General features: G+C 52.5%; 1 protein-coding gene across 1 annotated transcript; it reads right to left on the bottom strand.

The window, feature by feature from the left end:
* Nucleotides 1-7,228: 7,228 nt before the first annotated feature.
* On the bottom strand, nt 7,229-25,112 carry RAPGEFL1 (Rap guanine nucleotide exchange factor like 1). The gene is made up of 15 exons (XM_054458120.2): nt 24,228-25,112; nt 20,892-20,970; nt 18,221-18,356; nt 17,892-17,989; nt 13,886-13,998; nt 13,489-13,656; nt 12,329-12,426; nt 12,098-12,220; nt 11,362-11,540; nt 11,191-11,281; nt 10,602-10,652; nt 10,174-10,261; nt 9,877-9,941; nt 9,450-9,504; nt 7,229-9,203 (listed from the first exon to the last, which is right to left on the bottom strand). Exons 1-15 carry the CDS (start codon nt 24,745-24,747, stop codon nt 9,079-9,081), a joined length of 1,989 nt encoding a protein of 662 aa, XP_054314095.1. The 5' UTR covers nt 24,748-25,112; the 3' UTR covers nt 7,229-9,078.
* Between the last annotated feature and the right edge of the window lie 480 nt (nt 25,113-25,592).

Raw genomic sequence — 25,592 nt, 5'->3', positions numbered from 1 at the left:
GACCAACCTGGCCAACATGGTGAAATCTTTTCTCTACCAAAAATACAAAAATTAGCCAGGCGTGGTGATGCATGCCTGTAATCCCAGCTACTCAGGAGGCTGAGGCAGGAGAATCGCTTGAACCCGGAAGGCAGAGATTGCAGTGAGCTGAGATCATGTCACTGTACTCCAGCCTGGGCGACAGAGTGAGTCTCAAAATAAATAAATAAATAAATAAATAAATAAATAAATAAATAAATAAAAGTGTGTGGCACCTCCCCTTCTGCTCTCTCTCTCCTGCCCATGTGAAGATTACTTGCTTCCCCTTTCCCTTTCTGCCATAATTGTAAGTTTCCTGAGGCCTCCCCAGCCATGCCTCATGTACGTCCTGTGGAACTGTGAGTCAATTAAACCTCTTTTTTTTTTTTTTTTTTTAGATGGAGTCTCGCTCTGTTGTCCAGGCTGCAGTGCAATGGCGTGATCTCGGCTCACTGCAACCTCCGCCTCCTAGGTTCAAGCGATTCTCCTGCCTCAGCCTCCAGAGTAGCTGGGATTACAGGCATGCGCCACCACGCCCAGCTAATTTTTCTACTTTTAGTAGAGATGGAGTTTTACCATGTTGGCCAAGATGGTCTCGATCTCTTGACCCTGTGATCCGCCCGCCTCAGGCCTCCCAAAGTGCTGGGATTACAGGCGTGAGCCACCACGCCCGGCCATTTTTTTTTTTGTATTTTTAATAGAGACAACGTTTCACCATGTTGGCCAGGCTGGTCTCAAACTCCTGATCTCAGGTGATCCACCTGCTTCAGCCTTCAAAGTGTTGGGATTACAGGCATGAGCCATTGCGCCCAATCTGGGAGGAGACTTTCAGAGAGATTCAGTTAGACTGCTCCGGAGCAGTGAATACACAGGTGGTGGTGGTTTTGTATGTGCTCAGAAGTTATATTAAATATGTGCTCAGAAGTTACATTAGAGCAAGATCTCATCAAAGTATAGGTGCGAAGATACATCTGGTTATAGATTACAGAGGCATAATCATTAATTCGTCACATTGTTTTACATACAGGAAGAAGCAAAGGCCAGGATCACTGAACTTATCTTTTCGGAAATTGCAGTGACTTTGGCAAGAGACACAGGAAGCTGTGCCCTATCCTGCTTATCATTTTCAGGGCATTCTTCTGGGCTGGGGACTGTGCTCACGCTGAGTCAGGGGCTTTGTGAAATTCTGCTGCCAAGGGAATTGGTGAAATTCTGCTGGCAAGCAGAATTAACAAAAGTGGCTACTTACGTTTGCTACTTTGTGTCACAATACCATACTCAGGAGGGTGTTTGTCTCTGGAAAGAAAGAAAGAGGATGCGACTGGGGACAGGTACCAGGTTCAGCTGGAGGGTAGGGTTTCACTTCTTTTTCTTTTTTTCTTTTCTTTTTTTTTTTTTTTTTTTTCAGACGGAGTCTCTCTGTTGCCCAGGCTGGAGTGCAGTAGCACGATCTCAGCTCACTGCAACCTCCACCTCCCAGGTTCAAGTGATTCTCCTGCCTCAGCCTCCCGAGTAGCTGGGACAACACACCCGGCTAATTCTTTTGTATTTTTAGTAGAGACGGGGTTTCACCATATTAGCCAGGATGCTCTCGATCTCCTGACCTCATGATCTGCCCACCTCGGCCTCCCAAAGTGCTGGGATTACAGAAGTGAGCCACGGCACCCGGCCAAGGTTTCATTTCTTAAGCTGGGAGGTGGAGACTCAAGTGCTCATTATATTAGTCTTTAAACTTTTTGTATGATTGAAATATTACACAACACATTTAAACATAATGTTTTCTCTTTTTTTCCCCAAATATTAAGATTCTTTTTTTTTTTTGAGAGAGTCTCACTTTGTCACCCAGGCTGGAGTGCAATGGCTCAATCTCCACACACTGCAACCTCCACCTCCCGGGTTCAAGCAATTCTCATGCCTCAGCCTTCCGAGTAGCTGGGATTACAGGCATATGCCACTATACCTGGCTTTTTTTTTTTTTTTTTTTTTAGTAGAGATGAGGGTCTCACCATGTTGCCCAGGCTGGTCTCAAACTCCTGAGCTCAAGCAATCCTCCTGCCTCAGCCTCCCAAAGTGCTGGGATTACAGGTGTGAGCCACTGCACATGGCCTATTTATTTTTGAGACAGGTTCTTGGTCTGTTTCCCAGGCTGGCGTGCAGTGCTGTGATCATAGCTCACTACAGCCTCAAACTTCTAGGCTCAAGTGATCCTCCCACTAGGACTACAGAAGCAAAGTGTTTTTAAAAATGGAGACTTAAGAGGGTTTAAACGCTAAAGATGAAAGAGCTCATAGAGAGGGAGAGACTGAAGAAACAAGTTCTTCCGGTCAAATATGACTTATACCTAGGGATAGACCCTCTCAGAAGGATTCAAGATTACCCCAAGAAAGGCCCTATCCTCCTCTGGGTTATGTAGCCTCCTCCCCCATCCCCAGGCAGGTTGAGAAAACAATCTTGGTGGTGACATCTAGTGGATTCAAAGGGCACTGCCTAAATTCTTCACTGCACACAGCACACCTCATGAAGAGGACACCTTATCTATTTATTTTTTGAGACAGAGTCTCGCTCTGTCACCCAGGCTGGAGTGCAGTGTTGGGATCTCGGCTCACTGCACCCTCCGCCTCCTGGGTTCAAGTGATTCTCCTGCCTCAGCCTCCCGAGTACCTGGGACTACAGGTGACTGCCACCACACCCAACTAATTTTTGTTATTTTTAGTAGAGGCAGGCTTTCACCATGTTGGCTAGGCTGGTCTTGAACTCCTGACCTCAAGTGCTCTGCCTGCCTCAGCCTCCCAAAGTCCTGGGATTACAGGCGTGAGCCACCATGCCTGGCCAGGAAGGGAGAAATTTTTATTTTAAATCTGTTATTAAAAACAGTGGACTGTCAGAATCTTAATTGCTTTATGGTGTAATGTAGCTACGATAACACTTACACATTTTACATGACCAACTCAACGAGCCAGATAGACACACTTGTATACCCACCCCTAGGTCACGATATGGAACATTTCTTTTATTTATTTATTTATTCCTCGCTCTGTTGCCCAGGCTGGAGTGCAGTGGCCCGATCTCAGCTCACTGCAACCTCAGCTCACTGCAACCTCCACCTCCCGGCTTTAAGTGATTCTCCTGCCTCAGCCTCCCGAGTAGCTGGGATTACAGGCATGCGCCACCACGCCCAGCTAATTTTTGTATTTTTAATAGAGATGGGGTTTCGCCATGTTGCCCAGGCTAGTTTCGAACTCCCGAGCTCAGGCAATCTGCCCACCTCGGCCTCCCAGAGTGCTGGGATTACAGGCGAGAGCCACCGCGCCCGGCCGATATGGAACATTTCTATCGCCCCACAGGGCTTCTTCATGCCCCTTCACGGTCAATACTTTCCCCTACCCTATTGAGTAGGCACTATTTTTACTTCTTTTTTTTTTTTTTTTGAGACGGAGTCTTGCTCTGTCGCCCAGGCTGGATCTCGGCTCACTGCAAGCTCCGCCTCCCGGGTTCACGTAATTCTCCTGCTTCAGCCTCCGGAGTAGCTGGGACTACAGGCGCCCGCCACCAGGCCCGGCTAAATTTTTTTTGTATTTTTAGTAGAGACGGGGTTTCACCGTGTTAGCCAGGATGGTCTCGATCTCCTGACCTCGTGATTCGCCCGCCTAAGCCTCCCAAAGTGCTGGGATTACAGGCGTGAGCCACCGTGCCCAGCCTATTTTTACTTCTCTCCCCATAGATTAATTTAGCCTGCTCTTGAACTTTTTTTTTTTTTTTCAGACGGAGTCTGGCTCTGTTGCCCAGGCTGGAGTGCAGTGGCGCGATCTCAGCCCACCCACAACCTCTGCCTCCCAGGTTCAAGTGATTCTCCTGCCTCAGCCTCCCGAGTAGCTGGGATTACAGGCATGTGCCACCACGCCCGGCTAATTTTGTATTTTTAATGGAGACAGTTTCTCCATGCTGGTCAGGCTGGTCTCAAACTCCCGATCTCAGGTGATCCACCCACCTCGGCCTCGCAAAGTGCTGGGATTACAGGCATGAGCCACTGCACCTGGCCTATTTTTTATTTTTTTGTAGAGACAAGGTCTCCCTATGTTGCCTGAGCTGGTCTCAAACTCCTGGGCTCAAGGGATTCTCCTGCCTCAACCTCCCAAAGTGCTGGGATTACAGGCGCGAGACACCATGCCCAGCTGCATTTTTTATTTTTTGTAGAGATAGGGTTCTCACTATGTTGGCCAGGCTGGTCTTGAACTCCTGGACTTAAGAGATCCTCCTGTGTCCAGAACTGGTTCCTTCCGGTGGGTTCTTGGTCTTGCTGACTTCAAGAATGAAGCTTCAAGAATGATGCCACGGACCCTCACAGTGAGAGTTAGTTCTTAAAGATGCTGTGTCCGGAGTTTGTTCCTTCAGGTGTTCAGATGTGTCCAGTTTCTTCCTTCTGGTGGGTTAGTCCTCTCGCTGACTTCAGGAATGAAGCCACAGACCTTCAGCAGTGAGTGTTACAGCTCTTAAATGTGGCGCGTCTGGAGTTGTTTGTTCCTCACAGTGGGTTCATAGTCTCGCTGGCTTCAAGAGTGAAGCTGCAGACCTTTGCGGTAAGTGTTACAGCTCATAAAGATAGTGCGGATCAAAAGAGTGAACAGCAGCAAGATTTATTGCAAAGGGCAAAAGAACAAAGTTTCCACAGTGTGGAAGGGGACCCGAGTGGCTTGCCGCTACTGGCTCGGGAGGCCTGGCCCCACCCACATCCTGCTGATTGGTCCATTTTACAGAGAGCTGATTGGTCCATTTTACAGAATGCTGATTGGCCCGTTTTACAGAGTGCTGATTGGTTCATTTTTACAGAGTGCTGATTGGTGCATTTACAAACCTTTAGCTAGACACAGCACTGATTGCTGCATTTACAAACCTTTAGCTAGACACAGAGCGCTGATTGGTGCTTTTATAATCCTTTAGCTAGACAGAAAAGTTCTCCAAGTCCCCACCTGACCCAGAAGCCCAGCCGGCTTCAGCTCTCACTCCTACTTCAGGCCCCCAAAGTGCTGGGATTAGAGGTGTGAGCCAACACACCCAGCCTGTGTCTGGCTTCTTTTATTCAATATTAAGTCTGTGAGATTCATTCATGCAGGTATTAATAGTTTGTTCTTTTTTCTTGCTATATAGTATTCCACCATAAGAATATGCCCCAATGTATTTGTCCATTCATGTGTTGAAAGACACTGGGTTTTTTTTCCTTCCTTCCTTCCTTCCTCCCTTCCTCCCTCCTTCCCTTGCTCTCCTTTCTTTTTTTTTTTTTTTTTTTTTTTGAAACAGGGTCTCACTCTGTTGCTCAGGCTGTAGTGCAGTGGTGCTATCACAGCTCACTGCAGCCTCATTAATTTTTTTATTTTTTGTAGAGACAGGGTTTCACTATGTTGCCCAAGCTGGTCTTGAACTCCTGGGCTCAAGCGATCCTCCTGCCTCAGCCTCCCAAAGTGCTAGGATTATGGGCTTGAGCCACCGTGCCCAGCGTGATTGGTGTTTTTGAAAGAACACCCTGGCTACCATGTGGAAATCAAACTGGTGGCAGGTAGGGGTGGATCAGAGAGAGGAAGCTGACAGACCACGTAGGAGGCTAGAGTAGTCATGCAGGGAAGCTATGAAGGTGGTTTGGACTACTATGGTCATAGGGGAGTCATACAGAATTGGATCACTCAGAAAATGCTCTGGAATTGTAGCTGATGGGACTGGCTGAGATGAATGAAGGGTGGGAGAAAGAGGCACCAATGGTGAGTCCTATATTTTTGCCTTGAAAACTTGGGTAGGTGGCTGGGCAGTGGCTCACAGCTGTAATCCCAGCACTTTGGAAGACTGAGGTGGGTGGATCACTTGAGGTCAGGAGTTTGAGACCAGCCTGGCCAACATGGTGAAACCCCATCTCTACTAAAAATACAAAAATTAGCCGGGCATGGTGGCCTCTGCCTGTAATCCCAGCTACTCAGGAGGCTGAGGCAGGAGGATCGCTTGAACCTGGGAGGCGGAGGTTGCAGTGAGCCAAGATTTCGCCACTGCACTCCAGCTTGGGCAACAGAGCGAGAAAACCTGGGTGGATGAGAGTATCATTTTTCTGAGATGCAGAAGACTGAGGCAGAAACAGACGTGAATGGGGAAGATCAAGGGCCCAGGTATAGCTATCTGAGTGTATGATGTCTCCTGGAACTCAGGCTATCATTTAAGCCTAACGCTAGGCTCTCTGCACCCTATAATCTTAGTAGGACTGGGCCAGGCGCAGTGGCTCAAGCCTGTAATCCCAGCCCTTTGGGAGGCCGAGGCGGGCGGATCACAAGGTCAGGAGATCGAGACCATCTGGCTAACACAGTGAAACCCCATCTCTACTAAAAATATATATTAAAAAATTAGCCTGGCGTGGTGGCGGGCACCTGTAGTCCCAGCTACTTGGGAGGCTGAGGCAGAAGAATGGCATGAACCTGGGAGGCAGAGCTTACAGTGAGCGGAGATCGCGCCACTGCACTCCAGCCTGGGCGACAGAGCAAGACTCCGTCTCAAAAAAAAAAAAAAAAAACTTAGTAGGACTGGTAAATATTGGTTGTGTGAACAGTGCATGCTGTCTGCAGGGGACAGACCTGGGTTAGGGGACCAGTGCCCTCACTAGTCATTATTCTGGGACTGCTCTGCCTCAATCTTCTACCTTAGCATTAGAATTAAATGTGATCTCATATTTATGCGACCTGGAACATGTATGAACTAAAACATCCCCTCTTCTGAGTTCCAGGCATTATGTGACATGTCTTGTGAGGTTGGCGTCTTTTCCTCTCATCCACATTTTCTTTTTTTTTTTGGCGAAGTCTTGCTCTGTTGCCCAGGCTGGAGAGCCACCGCGCCTTGCAACCTCCGCCTCCTGAGTTCAAGCTACTCTCCTGACTCAGCCTCCCAAGTAGCTGGGATTATAGGCGTGCACCACCACGCCTGGCTAATTTTTTTATTTTTAGTACAGACAGGGTTTCACCATATTGGCCAGGCTGGTCTCGAACTCCCGCCCTCAGGTGATCTGCCTGCCTCAGCCTCCCAAAATGCTGGGATTACAAGCATGAGCCACTGTACCCCGCCACCCACATTTTCAAAGTCACTCCAGAACAGCCCTGCTCCTGACAGCACTGGGCGGCCATCCCTTCTCCCCTCCCTCAGCCCTTCCACAGCCTCAAAGAAAACAGAATGGAGAACAACAGGCAGGTTGATTCATAGACTTTATCGGCTTCTTCTCCACCCAGCGGTTTCTGCAATGACAACCGCGCCTGTACAATACACATGGTTCACTCTGTTAAAGCTGCAGGGCAACTGGAGGGGGCTGGGGGTCCCTGGGCAGGCATCAAGGCTAGGCCTGAGCAGCAGCCAAGACTGGGCCAGTGGGTCCCAGTGTTCGACCCAGAGGGTGGTGGCAGCTGGAGTTCCAAGGCTGTTGGAAGGGGTCAGGAGGAAGGCTGGGAAGCTGGGGGCTGGAGGGAGCGGAGAGCGCATCAGCAGTAGCAGGGAGGGGGCAGGGAGCAGAAGGGGGCCCATGGGACACTGTCAGGGCAAGAGGGCATGGGACACAGCGCCTGCCTATGTCCATAGAGGATTTTTCCCGCAGGAACAAGACAGATCACTGTATAAAAGGGTCTGTACAACATTACCTATGATACAATGTTCACATATGATACAAGGCTCTTTCCCTCTTTGAGTTTTAAAAAATAAATGTACAATTCCAGAGCTTTGGGTAAAAAATATATACACCCTCATAGCAGGAGCAGCAGTTGCTTTTGCTACGGCTGTTGCTGTCTCTTCGAAAGGGAAAGAGGTGGTGCCAGAAAGAAGGGTGAGTCTGTGCCAGGAAACCTCACCCAGTAGCTGCCAGGAGCCCCTGCACCCCTCAGGCCTTGAGGCTGGTGATGGGAGAGGGAGGGGAGCAAAGGTAATAAAGGCCTTGCCAGAGTCCAGTGGTGCCTTTACAGTCTCTGCCATCCCCCTCCCCCACTTTGGGGCTGCCTGCCCCAGGTATAGGGATCCACCCCACCCCAGCCCTATGGGGAGGACAAAGGGAGAGTCAAAGAGAGAGGGACAGAGACCATGTTGTTGGTGTCAGACACATGAGCCAGAAGGGGGATGTCAACTCCCTCCTTAGCAGTTAGATATCCCAAAAAGCAGGAGTGTGGGCAGCAGACAACCCTAGCTCCTGATACTGCTCTACCCCAGCCCACTGCAAGGCAGGGGGAGGGTCCTCTAGGCAGCCGAGGCCTGTGTTTCCCTGAGCATCTTTTACCCTCTCATCAGAGCCCATCCCTGGACCTTCCAGAGGCCTGAGTGGGGGACTTGCAAGGGCTGATGGGTAACCCCTCCCACCTGCTGCTACTCCCTGCCCTGAAAAGCAGCTTGGCTCACAAGCCTGGGCGTGCAGGGCAGCACGAGGAGCTAAGCAGGGAGTGTGGGGGTGGAGAAAGCACCCCGCACCATCCAGGGGCAGAGTAGACAAGGGTAGCACCAAACAGAAGGACCCCTCCCCAGCACACACAACATCCACCCTCAATTACCAGATGCACTCCTGCTCCCTAAAAGGAGACACACACACACACACATACATACACACACACACACACACACGACAACATAATATTCCTGGGGGTCCCAGCCCTGACCAGGAAGAAGCTGGACAGGTGGTGGAGAAGAAGGCTGCCAATCCCTCCCACAATCCCACTCTGCAAGACAGAAGGGTGAGCAGCATTCTTTCCTGCTGGAAGAGGAAGTTGGAAGCTCCATCCCCAGAACAGATCTCGATGGGAGGACATAGAGGAAGGAGCTTTCTGCCCCCTTTCTCAGAGGGGACAGGAACCAGCAAAGTGTAGTTTTGGCTTGAAGGAGCAATGGGGAGAGGACTTCAGCAGGATGAACAGACTTATGGGTCCAGGGGTAAATCCATCGACCTCTTTCCCATGGAGCAGGAAGTTGCTCCACAGGAAAGATGTCAGATGTTGGTTGAGACATCGTGCAAAGTGCTTGAGTGCCAGGTGCCCAAGGATCTGGCGGGTCTGACTGGAGCCTCCACTCTCACTGACTGTTCGCCTCCAGCTTGTAGGAGAGCTCAAAGAGGAGGTTCTGGTTGTCGATGACCTGAAACTGGCGCACGTAGGCCTTGGTCTGCAGGTGATGGGGGGATGCCTCCATGTCCAGGCCTAGTGGGTAAAGAGGGAGAGGCAGTCAGGTTCCCAGCCTCCCTTCTTCCTCTACACACACACCGGGCAGAGGATCAGGCTGTGGACTGAGACAGATGTTGGGCAGGAAGGCCTCTGCAGAGGCAAGGAGAGAATGGGGAACCAGCAAGTGTATGGAAATACACATCTGGACAGGGAGTTCTCCCCTGAACCCTCCCGTTCAGCGAAAGCTCTACCTGTACTGCTTTCAGTACCCTGGGTACTCACAAAGGGGCCGGCTCCGGTATTTGCGGATTGTCCTCACTTTTTCGGCCACTGAATGCTGGGAGATGACAAGGAATGAGCCCTGAAAGGGGCACAGAAAGAGGCTCCCCCTCTTATGCTCCCCCTCCGCCATTCTCCAACTCTGCTTTACTCCCTCCAGTCTCCAATTCTGGAGGGTCTCTGAAGGACCAAAGGAGTGGGTGTAACAGAGTGCCACGTGAGGGGGAGGTGGAGTTGCCCCCAAGCTGCCTGTCAGCTCTGCCACCTGTAGGTGGGTTGCCACAGTGACGCCACCAGGGAGACAGTCAAGAGTCTGTTAGGCAAGCTGGGCACTTGGAGGAAGGCTGCTATTTTTGGGAGGTGATGAGAGAGGGAGCGGATGCAAGCCCCTCACTTGTGGGACTAGGGGTTTGCAGTGCCACTCACTCACCAGCTTCTCGATGTTCACCAAACCATCTACAAGGGTCTTACTCCCTTCGTGCAGGAAAGTCAGGTCTAGGGGATGTGGAGAGAATCCAATGTGAGGAAAGGATAAGAGAGGAGGTCGAAAGGGGCCACTGCACCCGAGGACCCCGCTCTTCCCCAGAACCCACTCCGTCTGGGGTGGGGGGCTCCTCTCCAGGTGGGTAATCAGGGCTGAGTCGAGAGGGAGCTGGAAGTCAGAAGCAGGGTATAGGAGAAGGGAAGCATGGCTGGAAGCGGCACAGCTTGGGAGTAACTCTCTCACCTTTGAGGATCAGAGGCACGAAGGGAATCACAGGGGGCTTCATTTTGGAGATCACTTCTCGGTAGCTTTTGTGGTTCCTGCAGGGGTCCTAGTATTCCACAGGAGAGAGATGAAGGGACAGACTGGCCAATGCATCCCAAAGATGTCCTCAGCTTCCTCCCTCACCCCCTGCCCTGTATACATTCCTGATCAGATAGGGGGGGCTGGGGGCTTTCTAATGGTGTGGTGTGGAGGGGCCTGACTACTCCCCCTTTCCTTCAAGAAAAACGGGCGCAATCCTTCCACCCTCCCCCTCCAGCATGGTAAGGAGGGTGGGGGGTCCCACACACTAAACACCTTGAAAGGAAAGCTTGAGGAAGGGGGTTTATGGGAAAGAGGGTTTCTGGGCTCTAAGTCCAAGAGCAGAAGAAAGAGCCAAACCCACTCACCGTCAGGTTCTCAAATTTGCGGAACAAGTTCTTGAATTTCCCTGGCAGCTTCTGCAGTTTGAAGGAAGGAGAAGGGATATCAGAGGGGAGCTCCTTGGGTTACATGGGAGCCTCGGATTAATTCTCCCTGTTGGAGGGCAAAAGGGCCTGCATGGCTTGTAGGGGGCTGGGAAGCTGGTGGGTGGGGAAATGAAGTCAGGCCTTGGCTAAGTCTAGAGGCTTGAAACAGCCCAGAGGAATTCATTATTCTGGGGAAGGCCAGGCCTCTCTTATGCAGGTGCTTTGCATAAAGATGCCCCCACTGAGTGTGGATGAAAATCAGCCCAACTCCCACAACCAAGTCTGCGACCTGACCTGGCCAAGGGCTGCCTGCCGCGACTCAGGCGGGATCCTGGCTTTTCGCTAATTTGCACAAAGACAGGGTCCATTAGCTAAGCTGTGCGCCCTGGGGTTGCGTATGCCAGAAGAAGGCGCCTCCCTCCAACTGGCACAAAGACTCCCTCCAGGCCGGCGGCCGTCCCGAGAGGACGCACTTCGGGAAGCCCGGGATGCCCAGATCCCCAGGTAGGAACGGGAGGGGTCTCATCACCTCCCAGGTGAGTCGAAGGCGGCTGACAGCTGCGTTGTCCAGCCCCATGACCACGGCGTAGAAAGACAGCAGGTCCTGGTTCTGCTTGCAGCTGCGGGGGTGGGAGGCGGGGTCAGGGGCGGGCGGCGGCGCGGGCCTCGGGCCCCCCATCCCGCCGAGTGCCGCACTCACAGGGCCGCGATCTTGATGAACTTCTTGAGCAGCTGCGCGCGCTTGCCCGGGGCCTCGCAGAGCAGCACTTCGGTGGCCACCCAGTGCGTGACCTCGCTGCAGCGCTGCAGCAGCAGCTCCAAGTTGGCCGTCTCCCGGCGGCCGCGCTCCCCGTGGAACACGTAGTCCACGAACTCCAGCTGCACCCACGGCAGCGGAGGGGCGGCCAGGGCGCCGGGGGGTGAGGGGAGTGGGTGGGAAGATGGCAGTGCAAGGCGATGAGGAGCGAAAGGCAGGAGGGCAGGGGCGGAAGGGGTGGAAAATAGAAAAATAGAAAGGACAGGAGGCGGCAAAGATGCGGAAAAAGAAAACAACCAGCATTAATAATAATTCACCAGATACTGAGCACTTACTAGGTGCCAGGCATTCGCTCACGGCTGACATCCTCAAGACAACCATCTGCTAGGCATTATTGTCTCTGCCTTATTTTATTTCTTTAATAGTGAGTATTTTAAAAATACAAATCCTGGGTCAGGTTCTGTGTAAACAGCACTTGGGCCCTGAGCCACTCTGCTCTGGGGTCTCTCTCTGTGCGATTTTTTTCAGATGGGGGAACAAAGAGAGGTTACGGCCATGTGTTGCCCAAGGGCTTGCTGCAAGTGAGCCTTGGAACCAGGACGTTGTGCTGCGAACACCGTCTCCCAGTGGCACATTTCTCCCTCCAGCCCCCCAGCATAGCGCCGGCCTCGGTCCCCACCTCGTGCACACATCGGAACAGCTCCCAGTGGAAGGCAGTTAGGTGGTTGGCAACGTCCTCAGGCTCCACTCGGTGGATCTCTGTGTCTCCAGGAGAGACCTGGATCTCCTCGGGGAGAGGCACCTGGTGGCAGGCAGGGGCATAGGGGCTGGGCTCCTGGTGGCAGGGTGAGGGATTGCTCACAGCCCCCCTCAGCCCTCCATTCCAGTCAAGGCCTTGGGAAGTTCTTACCAGAGCCTCATAGCTGTCCCGAGTACAGGCAAACAGGTGGCTGTTGATGCCCAGTGCGGTGAAAACACAGTCCTCAGTGGGCTGGAGAAGGACCTTCTCTGCAGGAGAAAGAGCTGCTCATCCTCAGCCCCTGCTGCCTGCACCCTCACACAACCCACACTGGCACTGTCCTATCCAAAAACTCCTCACCCCACACTGACACATTCTAGACTAATGGAACTCATATTATCACTAGTTTATGCCATATTTATCTGGAATTTGTCAAATGATGATTTCTTTTGCATTTATAACTTTTTTTCTACTCCCTTTCTTTCACAGCTTTTCTCTTACTCTGTTGTCGTTGTGACACTGGGAAGGCTGAAATTTTTTCCTACTGTAGAGAAAAACAAAGCTTCAGCGACATTGCTGGCTTTCTGCCTTCCCACTCATCCTGTGTCTTTAGCCTGAGAAATGTGGCATCCTTACATACACAGGGAGGTTAAAGGATCAGAATACAATCCATAGGTGAGTGAGGGGCAGCACTCAGATCAGAACCTGAGTCCTAGACCAGTGCCTCCCAAACTTTTTTTTTTTTTTTTGAGACGGAGTTTCGCTCTTGTTGCCCAGATTGGAGCACAGTGTCGTGATCTCAGCTCACTGCAACCTCCGCCTCCACGGTTCAAGTGATTCTCCTGCCTCAGCCTCCCAAGTAGCTGGGATTACAGGTGCACACCACCATGCCCAGCTAGTGCCTCCCAAACTTTAGTAGGCATAGGAGTCCCCTGGGGGGTCTTGTTCAAATGCTGATTTGAACAAGACCAGCAGGTCTGGGGTGGGGTCTCAGATGCTGCATCTCTTTTAGAGACAGAGTCTTGTTATGCTGCCCAGGATAGAGCGCAGTGCCTATTCACAGGTACAATCATAATGTACTACCTTGGATTCCTGGGCTCAAGCAATCCTCCTGCCTCAGCCTCCTGAGTAGCTGGGACTGCAGGTTTGCACCACTGCACCCAGCAAGATGCTGCATCCTAACAAGTTCCCAGGCGATGCACATGAGGCTTGTCCCGGGACCATACTTTGAGTAGCAAGGGCCTAGAATTCAGTCTCTACCCCTCCCCCAGGGCCCTGAGCTTGTGAGTTTCTCCTCTCGGAGCATCAGCCCAGTTCTTCCTGACCCTCACCTCCCGAGGAGGACACAGCTACCAGGATGAGGGAATCCTCACGCCCCGCGGGCTCCTCTGAATATTGAAGTTTCTCCGTCACAGAGCCCAGAATGTCCTGCACAGATGCTGAAAGGCGGCTGCGTATGGTCACATAAGAGTGGTCAGGCATGTATACACGGCAGAAGACTGGACGGAAACAGGAAAATGGCTTTCAACAGAGGGCAGAGTGGCAGCAGCTGGCACGGTCTCCTCCAGGGTGCCTCTGTTCCCCGCCAGAGGCTGGCCTCTGAAGAAGGTCCTGTGAAAGGGGTTGGTTCTACCACCCAGGGAGATGCCACTGAGGGTGCTCAAGACTCAGAGACATGTCCCCCTGAGCCACTCAGGACACCCTGCCCCTCCTAATGCCCACACTCACTCTCATCAGAGCCCCGGAAGGCCACCCGTGTCTGCAGACAGGAGTCTATCCGGCGGAAGTGGCGGAAGAGTGGCTTCACCTGCTTGCTGGGTGGCTGGTTCTCCTCTGGAATCCTGGCATGGACACAGCTGGGCATCAGCACGCCCTGCCAGGCATATGGACAACCAACACCAAGCAGGCAACATCAAGCAAGAATATCAGAATTGGGTCAAGGATGCACCAGCACCAGTTTCAGAAGGTGGTTAAGGGGGTCAGAAGAGAAGACAATGAGCAGTATGGGATAATTATCCAACTAACCCTAATCAAATGCCACCTCTTCCATGAATTCTTCTCTGGTCCACCCCACCCACCAGGAAGGTCACTTTCTTGTCTCAACTACTATAGAACATTGGGATAATGTTTATGTTCACCTCTTATCTCTTCTATGAGATTGAGAGCTCTTGAGGACTGGGATTTTGTTCTTAGTGAATATTTTTTCATCCTCCAGGGCCTAGCACACTGCTTGGCACATGGTAGGTAGTAGGTCAGCAGCTGTTTGCTGAATTTTGCTGAAAAGAACTTCACAGTCTGGGAAGGAGATAGACGGGCATACAGCTACTTCTAATACCAGGCAGGAGGTGTTGATAATATAACAAAGGTACCAGGAGAGTTATGCTGATGTGGGGGAAGAAGAAAGCTATTCCTAAAAGGAAGATCTGGGAAGTTTTCATTGAGAAGACGGCATCTGACCTGGGCCTTGGAGGAAAGCAGGAAGAGAAGGAGGTGGAGGCCAGGTGCAGTGGCTCACGCCTGTAATCCCAGCACTTTGGGAAGCCGAGGTGGGCAGATCGCTTGAGGCCAGGAGTTCAAGACCAGCCTGGCCAACATGGTGAAACCCTGTCTCTACTAAAAATACAAAAATTAGCCAGGCTTGGTGGCGTGCACCTGTAATCCCAGCTACTCGGGAGGCTGAGGCAGGAGAATCGCTTGAACCCGGGAGGGGGGTTGCAGTGAGTTGAAATCACGCCATTGCACTCCAGCCTGGCAACAGAGCAAGACTCCGTCTCAGAAAAAAAAAAAGCCAGGCGCGGTGGCTCATGCTTGTAATCCCAGCACTTTGGGAGGCCAAGGCGGATGGATCACGAGGTCAGGAGATCTAGACCATCCTGGCTAACACGGCGAAACCCCGTCTCTACTAAAAAAAAATATAAAAAATTAGCCGGGCGTGGTGGCAGGCGCCTGTAGTCCCAGCTACTCAGGAGGCTGAAGCAGGAGAATGGTGTGAACCCGGGAGGTGGAGCTTCCAGTGAGCTGAGATCACACCACTGCACTCCAGCCTGGGCGAAAGAGCCAGGCTCCATGTCAAAAAAAAAAGAAAACAGGGTGGGAGGAGGGCATTCTGGGGTGGACAATATAACTGACCATGGGAAGTTAGAGAGTGCAGGAGTTGAGGTGTCATGGATGGAGAGGATGTAGGAGATGAGATGGGAAGGAACAGCAGAAGTCAGAAAGGGAAGGGTATTGAATGCTGGGATGTTTCACTTTCTCTTGGAAGCATGGGGAGCAGGGATGCCTTTGGAACAGGAGCATGAAAGATCTCTCTAGTGTCAGCACAGAGAAGGCAGAGAAGGATGCTAGACCACAAGCTGAGGCCTCCCTAAGGGTTGTGGTGGTGGGGACAAGAGAAGAGAGAAACTAAAAGGGCAGAATGGATTGATGGATGGATGGATGCAGTGGTGTCCTGAAGCTGGTTCACACTGGCTCACAAGAGCATATTGTTAAGTTCTGGGGAATTTTACCAACTGTTTTTTAAAGAGCCATTAAAATATAAACAAATATATCTCCATATATAAATATATATGTTTTATAAACTTATAGTCAGGCCAGGTGTGGTGGCTTACACCTAGAATCCCAACACTTTGGGAGGCCGAGGTGGGAGGATTGCTGGAGCCCAGCATGGACAACATAATGAAACCGTCTCTATTAAAAAATAATAATACAAATTAATAAATAATACATAAAATTTATAATCAAATAAGTTATTACAAAGAAAGCAGTTTCCTTCCTGTTTTCACTACTTTTTTTTTTTTTTTTTGAGACGGAGTCTTGCTCTGTCACCAGGCTGGCGTGCAGTGCCGCAATCTCGGCTCACTGTAACCTCCACCTCCTGGGTTCAAGCAATTGTCCTGCCTCAGCCTCCTGAGTAGCTGGGATTACAGGTGTGCACCACAACGCCCGGCTAATTTTTGTATTTTTAGTACAGACAGGGTTTCACCATGTTGGCCAGGATGGTCTCTATCTCTTGACCTCGTGATCTGCCTGCCTCAGCCTCCCAAAGTGCTGGGATTACAGGCGTGAGCCACCACACCCAGCCCACCTCTTTTTTTTTTTTTTTTTTTTTTCTTGAGACGGAGTCTACTATGTCACCCAGGCTAGAGTGCAGTGATGCAATCTTGGCTCACTGCAACCTCTGCCTCCTGGATTCAAGACATTCTCCTGCCTCAGCCTCTTGAGTAGCTGGGATTACAGGCATGTGCCACCATGCCCGGCTAATTTTTGTATTTTTAGTAGAGATGGGGTTTCACCATGTTGGTCAGGCTGGTCTCAAACTCCTGACCTCATGATCTGCCTCTCATGATCTGCCTGCCTCAGCCTCCCAAAGTGCTGGGATTACAGGCGTGAGCCACTGCACCTGGCCTTTTTTTTTTTTTTTTTTTTTTTTTTTTTTAGAGACGGAGTCCGCTCTGTCACCCAGGCTGGAGTGCAGTAAGGTGATTTCAGCTCACTGCAACCTCCATCTCCTGGGTTCAAGCAATTCTCCTGCCTCAGCCTCCTGAGTAGCTGGGACTACAGGCATGCACCACCACCCCCAGCTAATTTTTCTTTTTTTTTTTTTTTTTTGAGACAGAATCTCACTCTGTCGCCCAGGCTGGAGTGCAGTGGCATGATCTCAGCTCACTGCAACCTCCACCTCCTGGATTCAAGCAATTCTTCTGCCTCAGCCTCCCAAGTAGCTGGGACTACAGGCGCGCACTACCACGCCCAGCTAATTTTTGTATTTTTAGTAGAGACAGGGTTTCGCCATATTGGCCGGGCTGCTCTCAAACTCCTGACCTCATGATCTGCCTGCCTCGGCGCACAGCCATATATATATATATATATATATATATATATTTTTTTTTTTTTTTTTTTTTGTAGTGGAGACAGGGTTTCACCATGTTAGCCAGGCTGGTCTTGAACTCCTGACCTTAAGTGCTCCACCCGTCTTGGCCTCCCAAAGTGCTGGGATTATAGGCATGAGCCACCTTGCCCAGCCGTTTTACTGCCTTTTACTACATCTACTGTATGGTGGAGATACTACATAACGGCCTGTGCTGCATGTCTCTTCCCAACTCCTCCTTCAGTGTTGTCACATTGGTAGCTTGAAATCAGCCATGGTGACAGAGTTTACACTGTAGGAATCAGCAAAAGCTACAAATCAGGGCTCTTTCTCCTGCAGCACTGGTTGTTAAATATTTACCAGTACACCACTGGATTATCAGACAAATGAATGGGAGAATGGACAAAAAAGTGACTGGAGACAGTGCTTTGTGCCACCCTCCAGAAAGAGAAAGGAGCTGGAATAAAACCATATTGGAAGCCAGACACAGTGGCTCACACCTGTAATCCCAGCACTTTGGGAGGCTGAGGCCGGCAGATCACTTGAGGCCAGGAGTTCAAGACCAGCCTGGCCAACATGGTGAAACCCATCTCTACTAAAAGTACAAAAATTAGCTGGGCATGGTGCACCCCTGTAATCCCAGCTACTCAGGAGGCTGAGGCATGAGAATCACTTGAACCCAAGAAGTGGAGGTTGCTGTGAGCCGAGATTGCACCACTGCTCTCCAGCTCAGGTGACAAAGTGAGACTCTGTCTCAAAACAAACAAGCAAATCCATATTGCAGCCAATAGGCCAGAGGCAGCCCCTATAGTAGAGGAACGCAGGGTACCTCTTTCCTGTTCCCACCCCTGCCCCACTCCCCCTCACTTTAGTTCCACCGTCTCCACCAGCTGGTGCAGCCTCAGAGTGTCCTCTCGGAGGCCCTGGTAAAGGGACTCGTCCTTCATAATTAGCAGGTATAGATCCTGGAGAGAGGAGGACAAAGAAGGTGAAGGAAGGGGTCTCATTCCAAGGGCTACTCTCTGCAGGGGCTGGGCAAGGTCTCCATACCTCTGAGTACAGGAGAGCCATATAAGCTAAGGCCCCCTGGCATCTCTTCCTTCCAGGTACCCAGAATGAGAAGTATGGCTCCTTCACAGGGGCCCCCTTCCAGAGCTAATAGCCTGTTTACCCACCTTCTCTTCCCCCAGGCCCACCTTGATGATGTGGCCGGCCCCCTCTTCCTCTTGAAGCAGCCCCTGGTAGGTGTCCAAGAAATGGAGAAGCATGGCTAGACAGGCCTGCTTCCGGCCTAGCCCTTCAGGGCCCTCCATGCCTCCTGCCCGAACAAAGCTGACCCTTAAGTTAAGAAAAATCCCTAGGCAAGCAGACCTGAGGAATTGAGAAGAAAGATGGGAGGCTAGGCTGGGCGCAGTGGCTCATGCCTATAATCCCAGCAGTTTGGGAAGCTGAGGCGGGCGGATCACCTGAGGTCAGGAGTTCAAGACCAAGTCTGGCCAACATGGTGAAACCGTGACCCTACTAAAAATACAAAAATTAGACGGGCATGGTGGTGTGCACCTGTAATCCCAGCTACTCTGGAGGCTGAAGCACAAGAATCATTTGAACCTGGGAGGCAGAGGTTGCAGTGAGCCAAGGTTGCACCATTGCACTCCAGCCTGGGCAACAGAGGATGACTCTGTCTCAAAAAAAAAAAAGGCAAAAAAAAAAAAAAAAAAAAGGCCAGGCACGGTGGCTCACACCTGTAATCCCAGCACTTTGCAAGGCTGAGGCAGGTGGATCACTTAAGGTCAGGAGTTTGAGACCATCCTGGTCAACATGGTGAAAACTCATCTCTACTAAAAATACAAAAAATTAGCCAGGAGTGGTGGCATACGCCTGTAATCCCAGCTACTCGGGAGGCTGAGGCAAGAGAATCACTTGAACCTGGGAGGCGGAGGTTGCAGTGAGCCAAGGTCACGCCATTGCACTCCAGCCTGGGCAATAAGAGCAAAACTCCATCTCAAAAAAAAAAAAAAAAAAAAAGAAAAGAAAGAAAGAAAGATGGGAGGCTAAATTGCCCCCAAGTATTATTCTCTAGATTTGGGGCCACAGAGAAAGGAGTTTCGGTGGTCCTGGAGCCAAGACCTCCTCATGCCCCAGCCCAGGCTTTTGCTTAGAGTAGGTAGCGATGACCACTTGACCACATCCAGCTCCTGCAGGTTAGACAGGTTAGATTTTCACTTGAGGATACCCTGCCCAGACCCATCCAACTTCTGACCAGCCCAGGGCCTGGAGCTCACAGTGCGCCTAATAAACGCCAATGGTGTTTACCACAAACCTGACTATACCTCACTGGAAGGCCTGATGTTTCTAAGACAGCTTGTTTATTTATTTATTTATTTATTTATTTATTTATTTATTTACTTACTTGAGAGGGGGTCTCGCTCTGTTGCCCAGGCTGGAGTGCAATGGCATGATCTCAGCTCACTGCAACCTCTGCCTCCTGGGTTCAAGCGATTCTCCTGCCTCAGGCTCCCAAGTAGCTGAGATTACAGGTGCCTGCCACCAAGCCCGGCTAATTTTTTGTATTTTAGTAGAGACGGAGTTTCACCTTGTTGGCCAGGCTGATCTCGAACTCCTGCCCTCAAGTGATCCACCCGCCCCAGCCTCCCAAAGTGCTGGGATTAAAGGCATGAGCCACCGTGCCTGGCCAGGAGCCTGTAACACTCTACTCAGTGGTCTGACATTTACAATTAGGTCCTAAAATAACTCTGTGAGAGGCCCATGCTTACATGAGACCCTGTGAATAGCCCATCCAGTGGCTCCTCTCCAGCAGACCCTACGGAAGCACAACCATGGCCTGATGTTTACATCAGACCCCATCATAACTCACTGGACAACCAGATGTTTTAGAGCAATAATTCAGTGGGGATAGAGGTGCCCTTAGTAGAGTAATAACACCTTGGCTGGGTGCAGTGGCTCACACCTGTAATCCCGGCACTCTGGGAGGCCAAGGCAGGCGAATCACTTGAGGTCAGGAGTTCGAGACCAGCCTGGGCAACATGGTGAAACTCCATCTCCACCAAAAAATACAAAAAGTAGCCAGGTGTGGTGGTGTGCGCCTGTAGTCCCCAGCTACGGGGGAGGCTGAGGCAGGAGAATCACTTGAACCCAGGAGGCAGAGGCTGCAGTGAGCCAAGGTCGCACCACTGTACTCCAGCCTGGGTGACAGAGCAAGACTCCATCTCAAAATAAATAAATAAATAACACCTTTCATTTGTAACAGGGCTCTGCAGCCTCCAAAGCACTCCCACATCTGCTATCAGACTGATCTTCATAGCAGCTAATAGATAGGCAGGGCAGGTGCTATTTACTTCCATTTTACAGAAAAGGAAACTGAGTCCCCATGAGGTTAGGTAATCTGCACAAGTCACACAGCTGGTGAGTAGAAAAGCTGGGACTGAAACCCAGGTATGTTTTCTTTTCTTTTTTTTTTTGAGACGGAGTCTCACTCTGTCACTCAGGCTGGAGTGTAGTAACGCAATCTTGGCTCACTGCAACCTTCGCCTCCCGGGTTCAAGTGATTCTCCTGCCTCAGCCTCCCAAGTAGCTGAGATTACAGGTGCGTGGCACCATGCCTGGCTAATTTTTTCTATTTTTAGTAGAGATGGGGTTTCACTATGTTGGCCCGGCTGGTCTTAATCTCCTGACCTCAGGTGATCTGCCCTCCTCGGCCTCCCAAAGTACTGGGATTACAGGTGTGAGCCACCGCGCCCGGCCCCAGGTATGTTTCCTAGGGGAGAGTTTAGGCTCTGAGATTGCATGTGGGACGAAGGGAGTGGCTCCCTTCTGACCTCTCCTTTTACATACTCCACAAAAGGATATTACTGGTGTAGCTCCTGCAGAAACTTCTCCGTCGGGAGGAAGAGAGAATGGGTAAGGACAATGTCATCCAGCAGGATATCTGTAAAGATCAGTGGGCACCACAGATGTCAGGTGGGCACTTCCAGAACGAAACTGGAAATGCAGTGCCTCCCTCTCTTGCCCCTAAGGGCAAGTTCTCTTTAGCCAGGCTGGAGCCCCAGCCACCTGCCCCGTCATGCTCTGCACACGCGCACACACACGTGTAAAGGTTCTGGGCAGCCGCTGCGGGGGTGGGTTTGGCAGCTGCCAAGGCAGCTGAAGGGAAAGGGGGGCGTGCCTTTGATGGCCATGTGCACTTCTCTTCAGCGTATGTGAGAAGTTGGTCAGATAACACACCAAGCTTGAGTTCTGCCTGAAAAAAGAAGTAGCCCACAGAAGAGTCTCCAGACAAAGAGTATTTGCAAACACAGAGGTTAGCATCAGTGGGGAGTGTGTGTGTGTGTGTGTGTGTGTGTGTGTGTGTGTGTGTGTATCCCTCTTCCCCTCCCCATTCCCCATCTAACAGCTTTGAGTTCTAACTAGGCAGGTGGGAACCAGCCTGATTAAAAGGGAGATGGAGAGACTGCCATCGCTTTGATCCCAGAACTTTTAAATAGAAATCCTGTGTCCTTTAGGTGCCCAGAGACAGAAGGGTTAATGATGGAATGGTGAAGGGGAGCGGCTCCTCTCACCACGCCTTTCCCCTCCACACCCCCGTCTGGGCCTGGCTCAGCCAGTCAGCTGGGTACAAGGTCGCCCTGACTTGCAGCCAGCCCTGGGGTGGGGCAGGGCCGCCTGGCACACACAGACAAGGTGCAGGGAGGGAGCCAGGTGTCCTCACCAGGACAGGTTAGGGCCAGGTCCCCAGGCACTGTCCCAGGACAAAACCAAGGCTTCTGACTGCCCTTGGTTCACTATCTCCTGTGGTCAGTTCTAGCCATGAAGGCGGAGGAGGAAATCCAACACGAGGTAATTGACTTCAAGGATTTCATTTCGCAAATGTGAAACTGAGGCCCAGAGCTGGGAGGGACTTGCCTGGAGCTGGAATAAGAACCCAGAATCCTGAGTCTTTGTCCTTTTCTCAATATGCCTGAGGCAAGCAGAGTGTTAGGGTAAAACCTAGTGGTCAGAGGGGGCTGCTTGGACGTTGGAGAGGCTTTGGTAGGTTCAGAGTAACTTCTGTAAGTTCTCTCCTCCCACACACCCTGGGAGGAGACCAGGATGACTTGAGAACATTGGTTTTATTGGAGAACATCAGAGTGGCAGGTTAAGCTGATTCTCATTCACCTGGGACTGGTTTGGAATTTCCCAAACTAGTTACTCTGGGGATCCAGGCTGCCAGATAACATAGGTGACATTTCAGGAGTCTTACCCCAAGGGAGAATGAGCAGAGCGTGTGGCACCAGGCCCCTGTAAAAGGGGAAAGACAGCTTCTCCCTTTTCCTCCCTGCCCAGCTACCCTGCTGTGTTCTTACAATGAGTCAGAGAGCCTCCAGCTCTGACCCCCAGCTTCAGGGATGGGGGTGAGGAAACGAGAGGCCTGACATCCTTCATAGACTTTATCTCACAGGATTCCTAAGCTGGAGCAAAGGAAGGGTAAGATGGGGCAGAGTTGGGGAGATGCTGATATGGGGGCCACAGCTGGGCATCTGTCTTTTCCAAAGCAGGCTCTGGGCCAATGTACAGCCTCCCTAGGGAATGTGTTATAGAGACACAGGGTGTGTGGTGTAGGCGGGAAGTTATGGTTAGGAGAGCTGTTATGTGTCTGATATTTTTCTAATTAAATCCAAAAGGTGTCAGCTCCCCAGGGCAACTACAGCCTGCGCCAAAGGAGAGGACCCAGGTCTTGAGAAGGATCTAGGAGAGTGGAGCCCCCCTCCACACATCTAGGTTGGGGTTCACTGCTGAGGGCTGAGGGCAAGTGTGAAAGCCCTCACCATTAGGGCCTCAGCCGGGGCTCCCAAACCTCAGACCCTCTTGGGCTTAGAGTAATGCCTAGAGCTAGACCTAAAGAACCCTCGGTCTTCCACCTCAGAACTAACCAGCCATTTGGGGCCTTGGTTTCCTCAAAGGCCCCTTAGTAGGGGTGCTGAAAGGGAGTGGTGAAATAGTATCATCATTTAGGGAATAAGCTTCTCAGGGTGTGGTGATTATGTTTTAAAGAGGCCGTGTGCCAGGTCCGGTGGCTCACGCCTATAATCCCAGCACTTTGGGAGGCCGTGGGGTGGGGGGTGGGGGGGGTAGATCATAAGGTCAGGAGTTCGAGACCAGCCTGACCAAGTTGGTGAAACCCCAAAATCCCGTCTCTACTAAAACTACAAAAATTAGCCAGGCCGGTGGCTCACGCCTGTAATCCCAGCACTTTGGGAGGCCGAGGCAGGTGGATCACGAGGTCAGGAGTTCGAGACCATCCTGGCTAACACGGTGAAACCCCTGTCTCTACTAAAAATACAAAAATTAGCCAGGCGTGGTGGCACGCGCCTGTAGTCCCAGCTACTCAGGAGGCTGAGGCAGGAGAATCGCTTGAACCTGGGCGGTGGAGGTTGCAGTGAGCTGAGATCGCGCCACTGCACTCCAGCCTGGGTGACAGTGAGACTATGTCTCCAAAAAAAAAAAAAAAAAAAAAACACGCCGTGTGCTGAGGCCTGCCACCGAAGGGTGGAAGCTGGAGGAGGCGCTTGAACACCCTGGATGCTGCAGGGCCATGATGCCGGCCCAGCCACCTCTCCCCTCTCAGACACCCTCTGAGTTCACCCCAAGGAGAATACTATCCCCCCCACCAAACTGCTAAGGACAACGCATCCCTTTGCTGATGCCTAAAAGGCAGCTTGGGGCCTGTGCCTGTCTGGCACTGCCTCCCTGGGTGGGCCAGCCTGCGCTGTGCAGGCCTCTGAACAGTCAGGGACCCCAGGGTTTTCAGGGCTCAAGCACCTCTGGCGGGTGGCATGGCTGCGCTGGGCAGCTTCCATTTTAATGTGTCAGGCCCTAATTTGGGGCCACAGGACGAGGTATTCAACATCAGGGACCCAGGGGAGTCAGTGCCTCCAATGCCCAGGGGAAAGGAAGGGTGGCTGAAGGAGAGTAAGAGGCTCAGCTGCTTCTCCAGACAGGGGTGAGGCTGCTGTAGGGAGGAAGGTGGGTACTGCTCTCCTCTTCCGCGGGAGGGTCTGTACCTCCTCTAGGCCCCTAGCCGGCTTCCGCGGACCACTCAACCCTATAACCAAGCCCAGGCACGGCGCCACCCCCACGCTCCAAGGGCAAGGAAGAGGAGCCGGGGCCAGACCCTGCTCTGGGTGTTCGAGCCCACCGGCTCCTTACCTGAGGCGGCGCTGTCCCTGGTAGCCCCTCCAGCAAGCCGCTCCAGAACCCGGTTCAGAAGATGCTCCGGTCGCTCGGGGGCGCCCAGAGGGGCCCAGGGCGGCGAAGTCAAGGGCTCGCCCGGGGACAGCTCGTCAGATGAGTAGGAGGAAGGGGAGCGCAGGGGCCCCCCTCCCCCGAGCGGCCCGGGCCCCGGCACCTCCTCCAGCTGCAGCCAGCAGGGCCCCCCGCTGCCAGGCTCCTCTGCGACCCCCGCCGGCTCTCCTCCTTCCTCCTCAGGGGGCGGCTCCAGCCCCGGCTCGGCGGGGGGCTCCCGGAGGAAAGCGGGGAGCAGCAGGCGAGACACGCTCTGACGCCGCTGCAACGACCGCTGTCCCCCAGCTGGACCGCCGCCCCCGCCGGGTCCCCCACCCCCTCCAGGCCCACTGCAGCTCCCCGGACCCCCGCCGGGACCTCCCGCCACCGTTCGGCCCGCCAGCTGCGACGTCTGCTTCTTCAGAAATTTCTCCAGCGGCTTCATGCCCCCCCCCCGCCCCTCTCCTAGGGGCCGCCGGGGGACCCAGGTGTCCCAGGCGCGGGCGGGGGGGGCGGCGAAGACACGATGCTCAGAGCTGGTGGAGCAGAGTAGAGGGCCGTGCCAGGCGCCGGACTGGGGGCCAGAGGTGCCGAGCCTCGCTGGCCAGAGTCCAGTGGCCAGTAGCCGGCGGAGGTGCCAGAGGAAAGGAGTGCCCGCTCTCAGCAACCCCCCATGCCGGCTGCAGCCGGCACGCGGCCCGAAGAGTGGGCAGGCTGCGGGGCCGGTGCGCCCGGCTCTGCGCTGCGGCGGCAGAGGCAGCGGGCGGAGCGCAAGGCTGAGAGGACGCGGCGGCGGCGGCGGCGGCTGCGCTCCTGGCCGTGAAGAGGGGGAAGGTGGCAGAGCCGAGACCGCGCCCCCTCCTCCAGTCCCCGCCCAGTCCCCGCCCCTGCCCTTCCTCGGCTCGCCCCCGCGCCGCACGAGGCTTGAACTCGCGCGCTGGGGTTGACCGCGAGGGAAACAGTAAGGGACTTGGGTTCTGAGCAGAAGAAATTAAGGGCAAAGGTAAGGCAGAGAGATTTACCAATGGGGAAGGATTCCTGGCTCAAGGGATAACCGGGTCTCAGCATCATTTCAAAGAGTCAGGACAGGTCTGTGGTCTGGACACCTTCACTCACCTACCTGTGTACCCAAGTCAGGCCTACAGATTGCTGAACCCAAGAGTGTGCACCTTTCCCATACTCACAGAAATATGTGGAGTTTATCTTCCTTCTGTGAGAAGGGCTGGGAAGGCCTCTTGGGTGAATTAGCATTGCCACTGGAGGCAGTGCCCATCTGTCCTCTCCGGTAGG

Source organism: Pongo pygmaeus, chromosome 19 (assembly GCF_028885625.2).
Source record: "Pongo pygmaeus isolate AG05252 chromosome 19, NHGRI_mPonPyg2-v2.0_pri, whole genome shotgun sequence".
Lineage (NCBI taxonomy): Eukaryota > Metazoa > Chordata > Mammalia > Primates > Hominidae > Pongo > Pongo pygmaeus.
The sequence above is the reverse complement of the archived record's forward strand: the minus strand, read 5'-3'. Positions and strand labels throughout refer to the sequence as shown.

Coding starts and splice junctions, on each gene's coding strand:
- RAPGEFL1 (XM_054458120.2), bottom strand. CDS start 24,747: ATGAAGCCGCTGGAGAAATTTCTGAAGAAGCAGACGTCGCAGCTGGCG. Junction 18,357..20,891: donor CTGCAGGAGCTACACCAGTA/ATATCCTTTTGT, acceptor CTTAAGGGTCAG/CTTTGTTCGGGCAGGAGGCA. Junction 9,942..10,173: donor CGTGCCTCTGATCCTCAAAG/GTGAGAGAGTTA, acceptor CACATCCCCTAG/ACCTGACTTTCCTGCACGAA.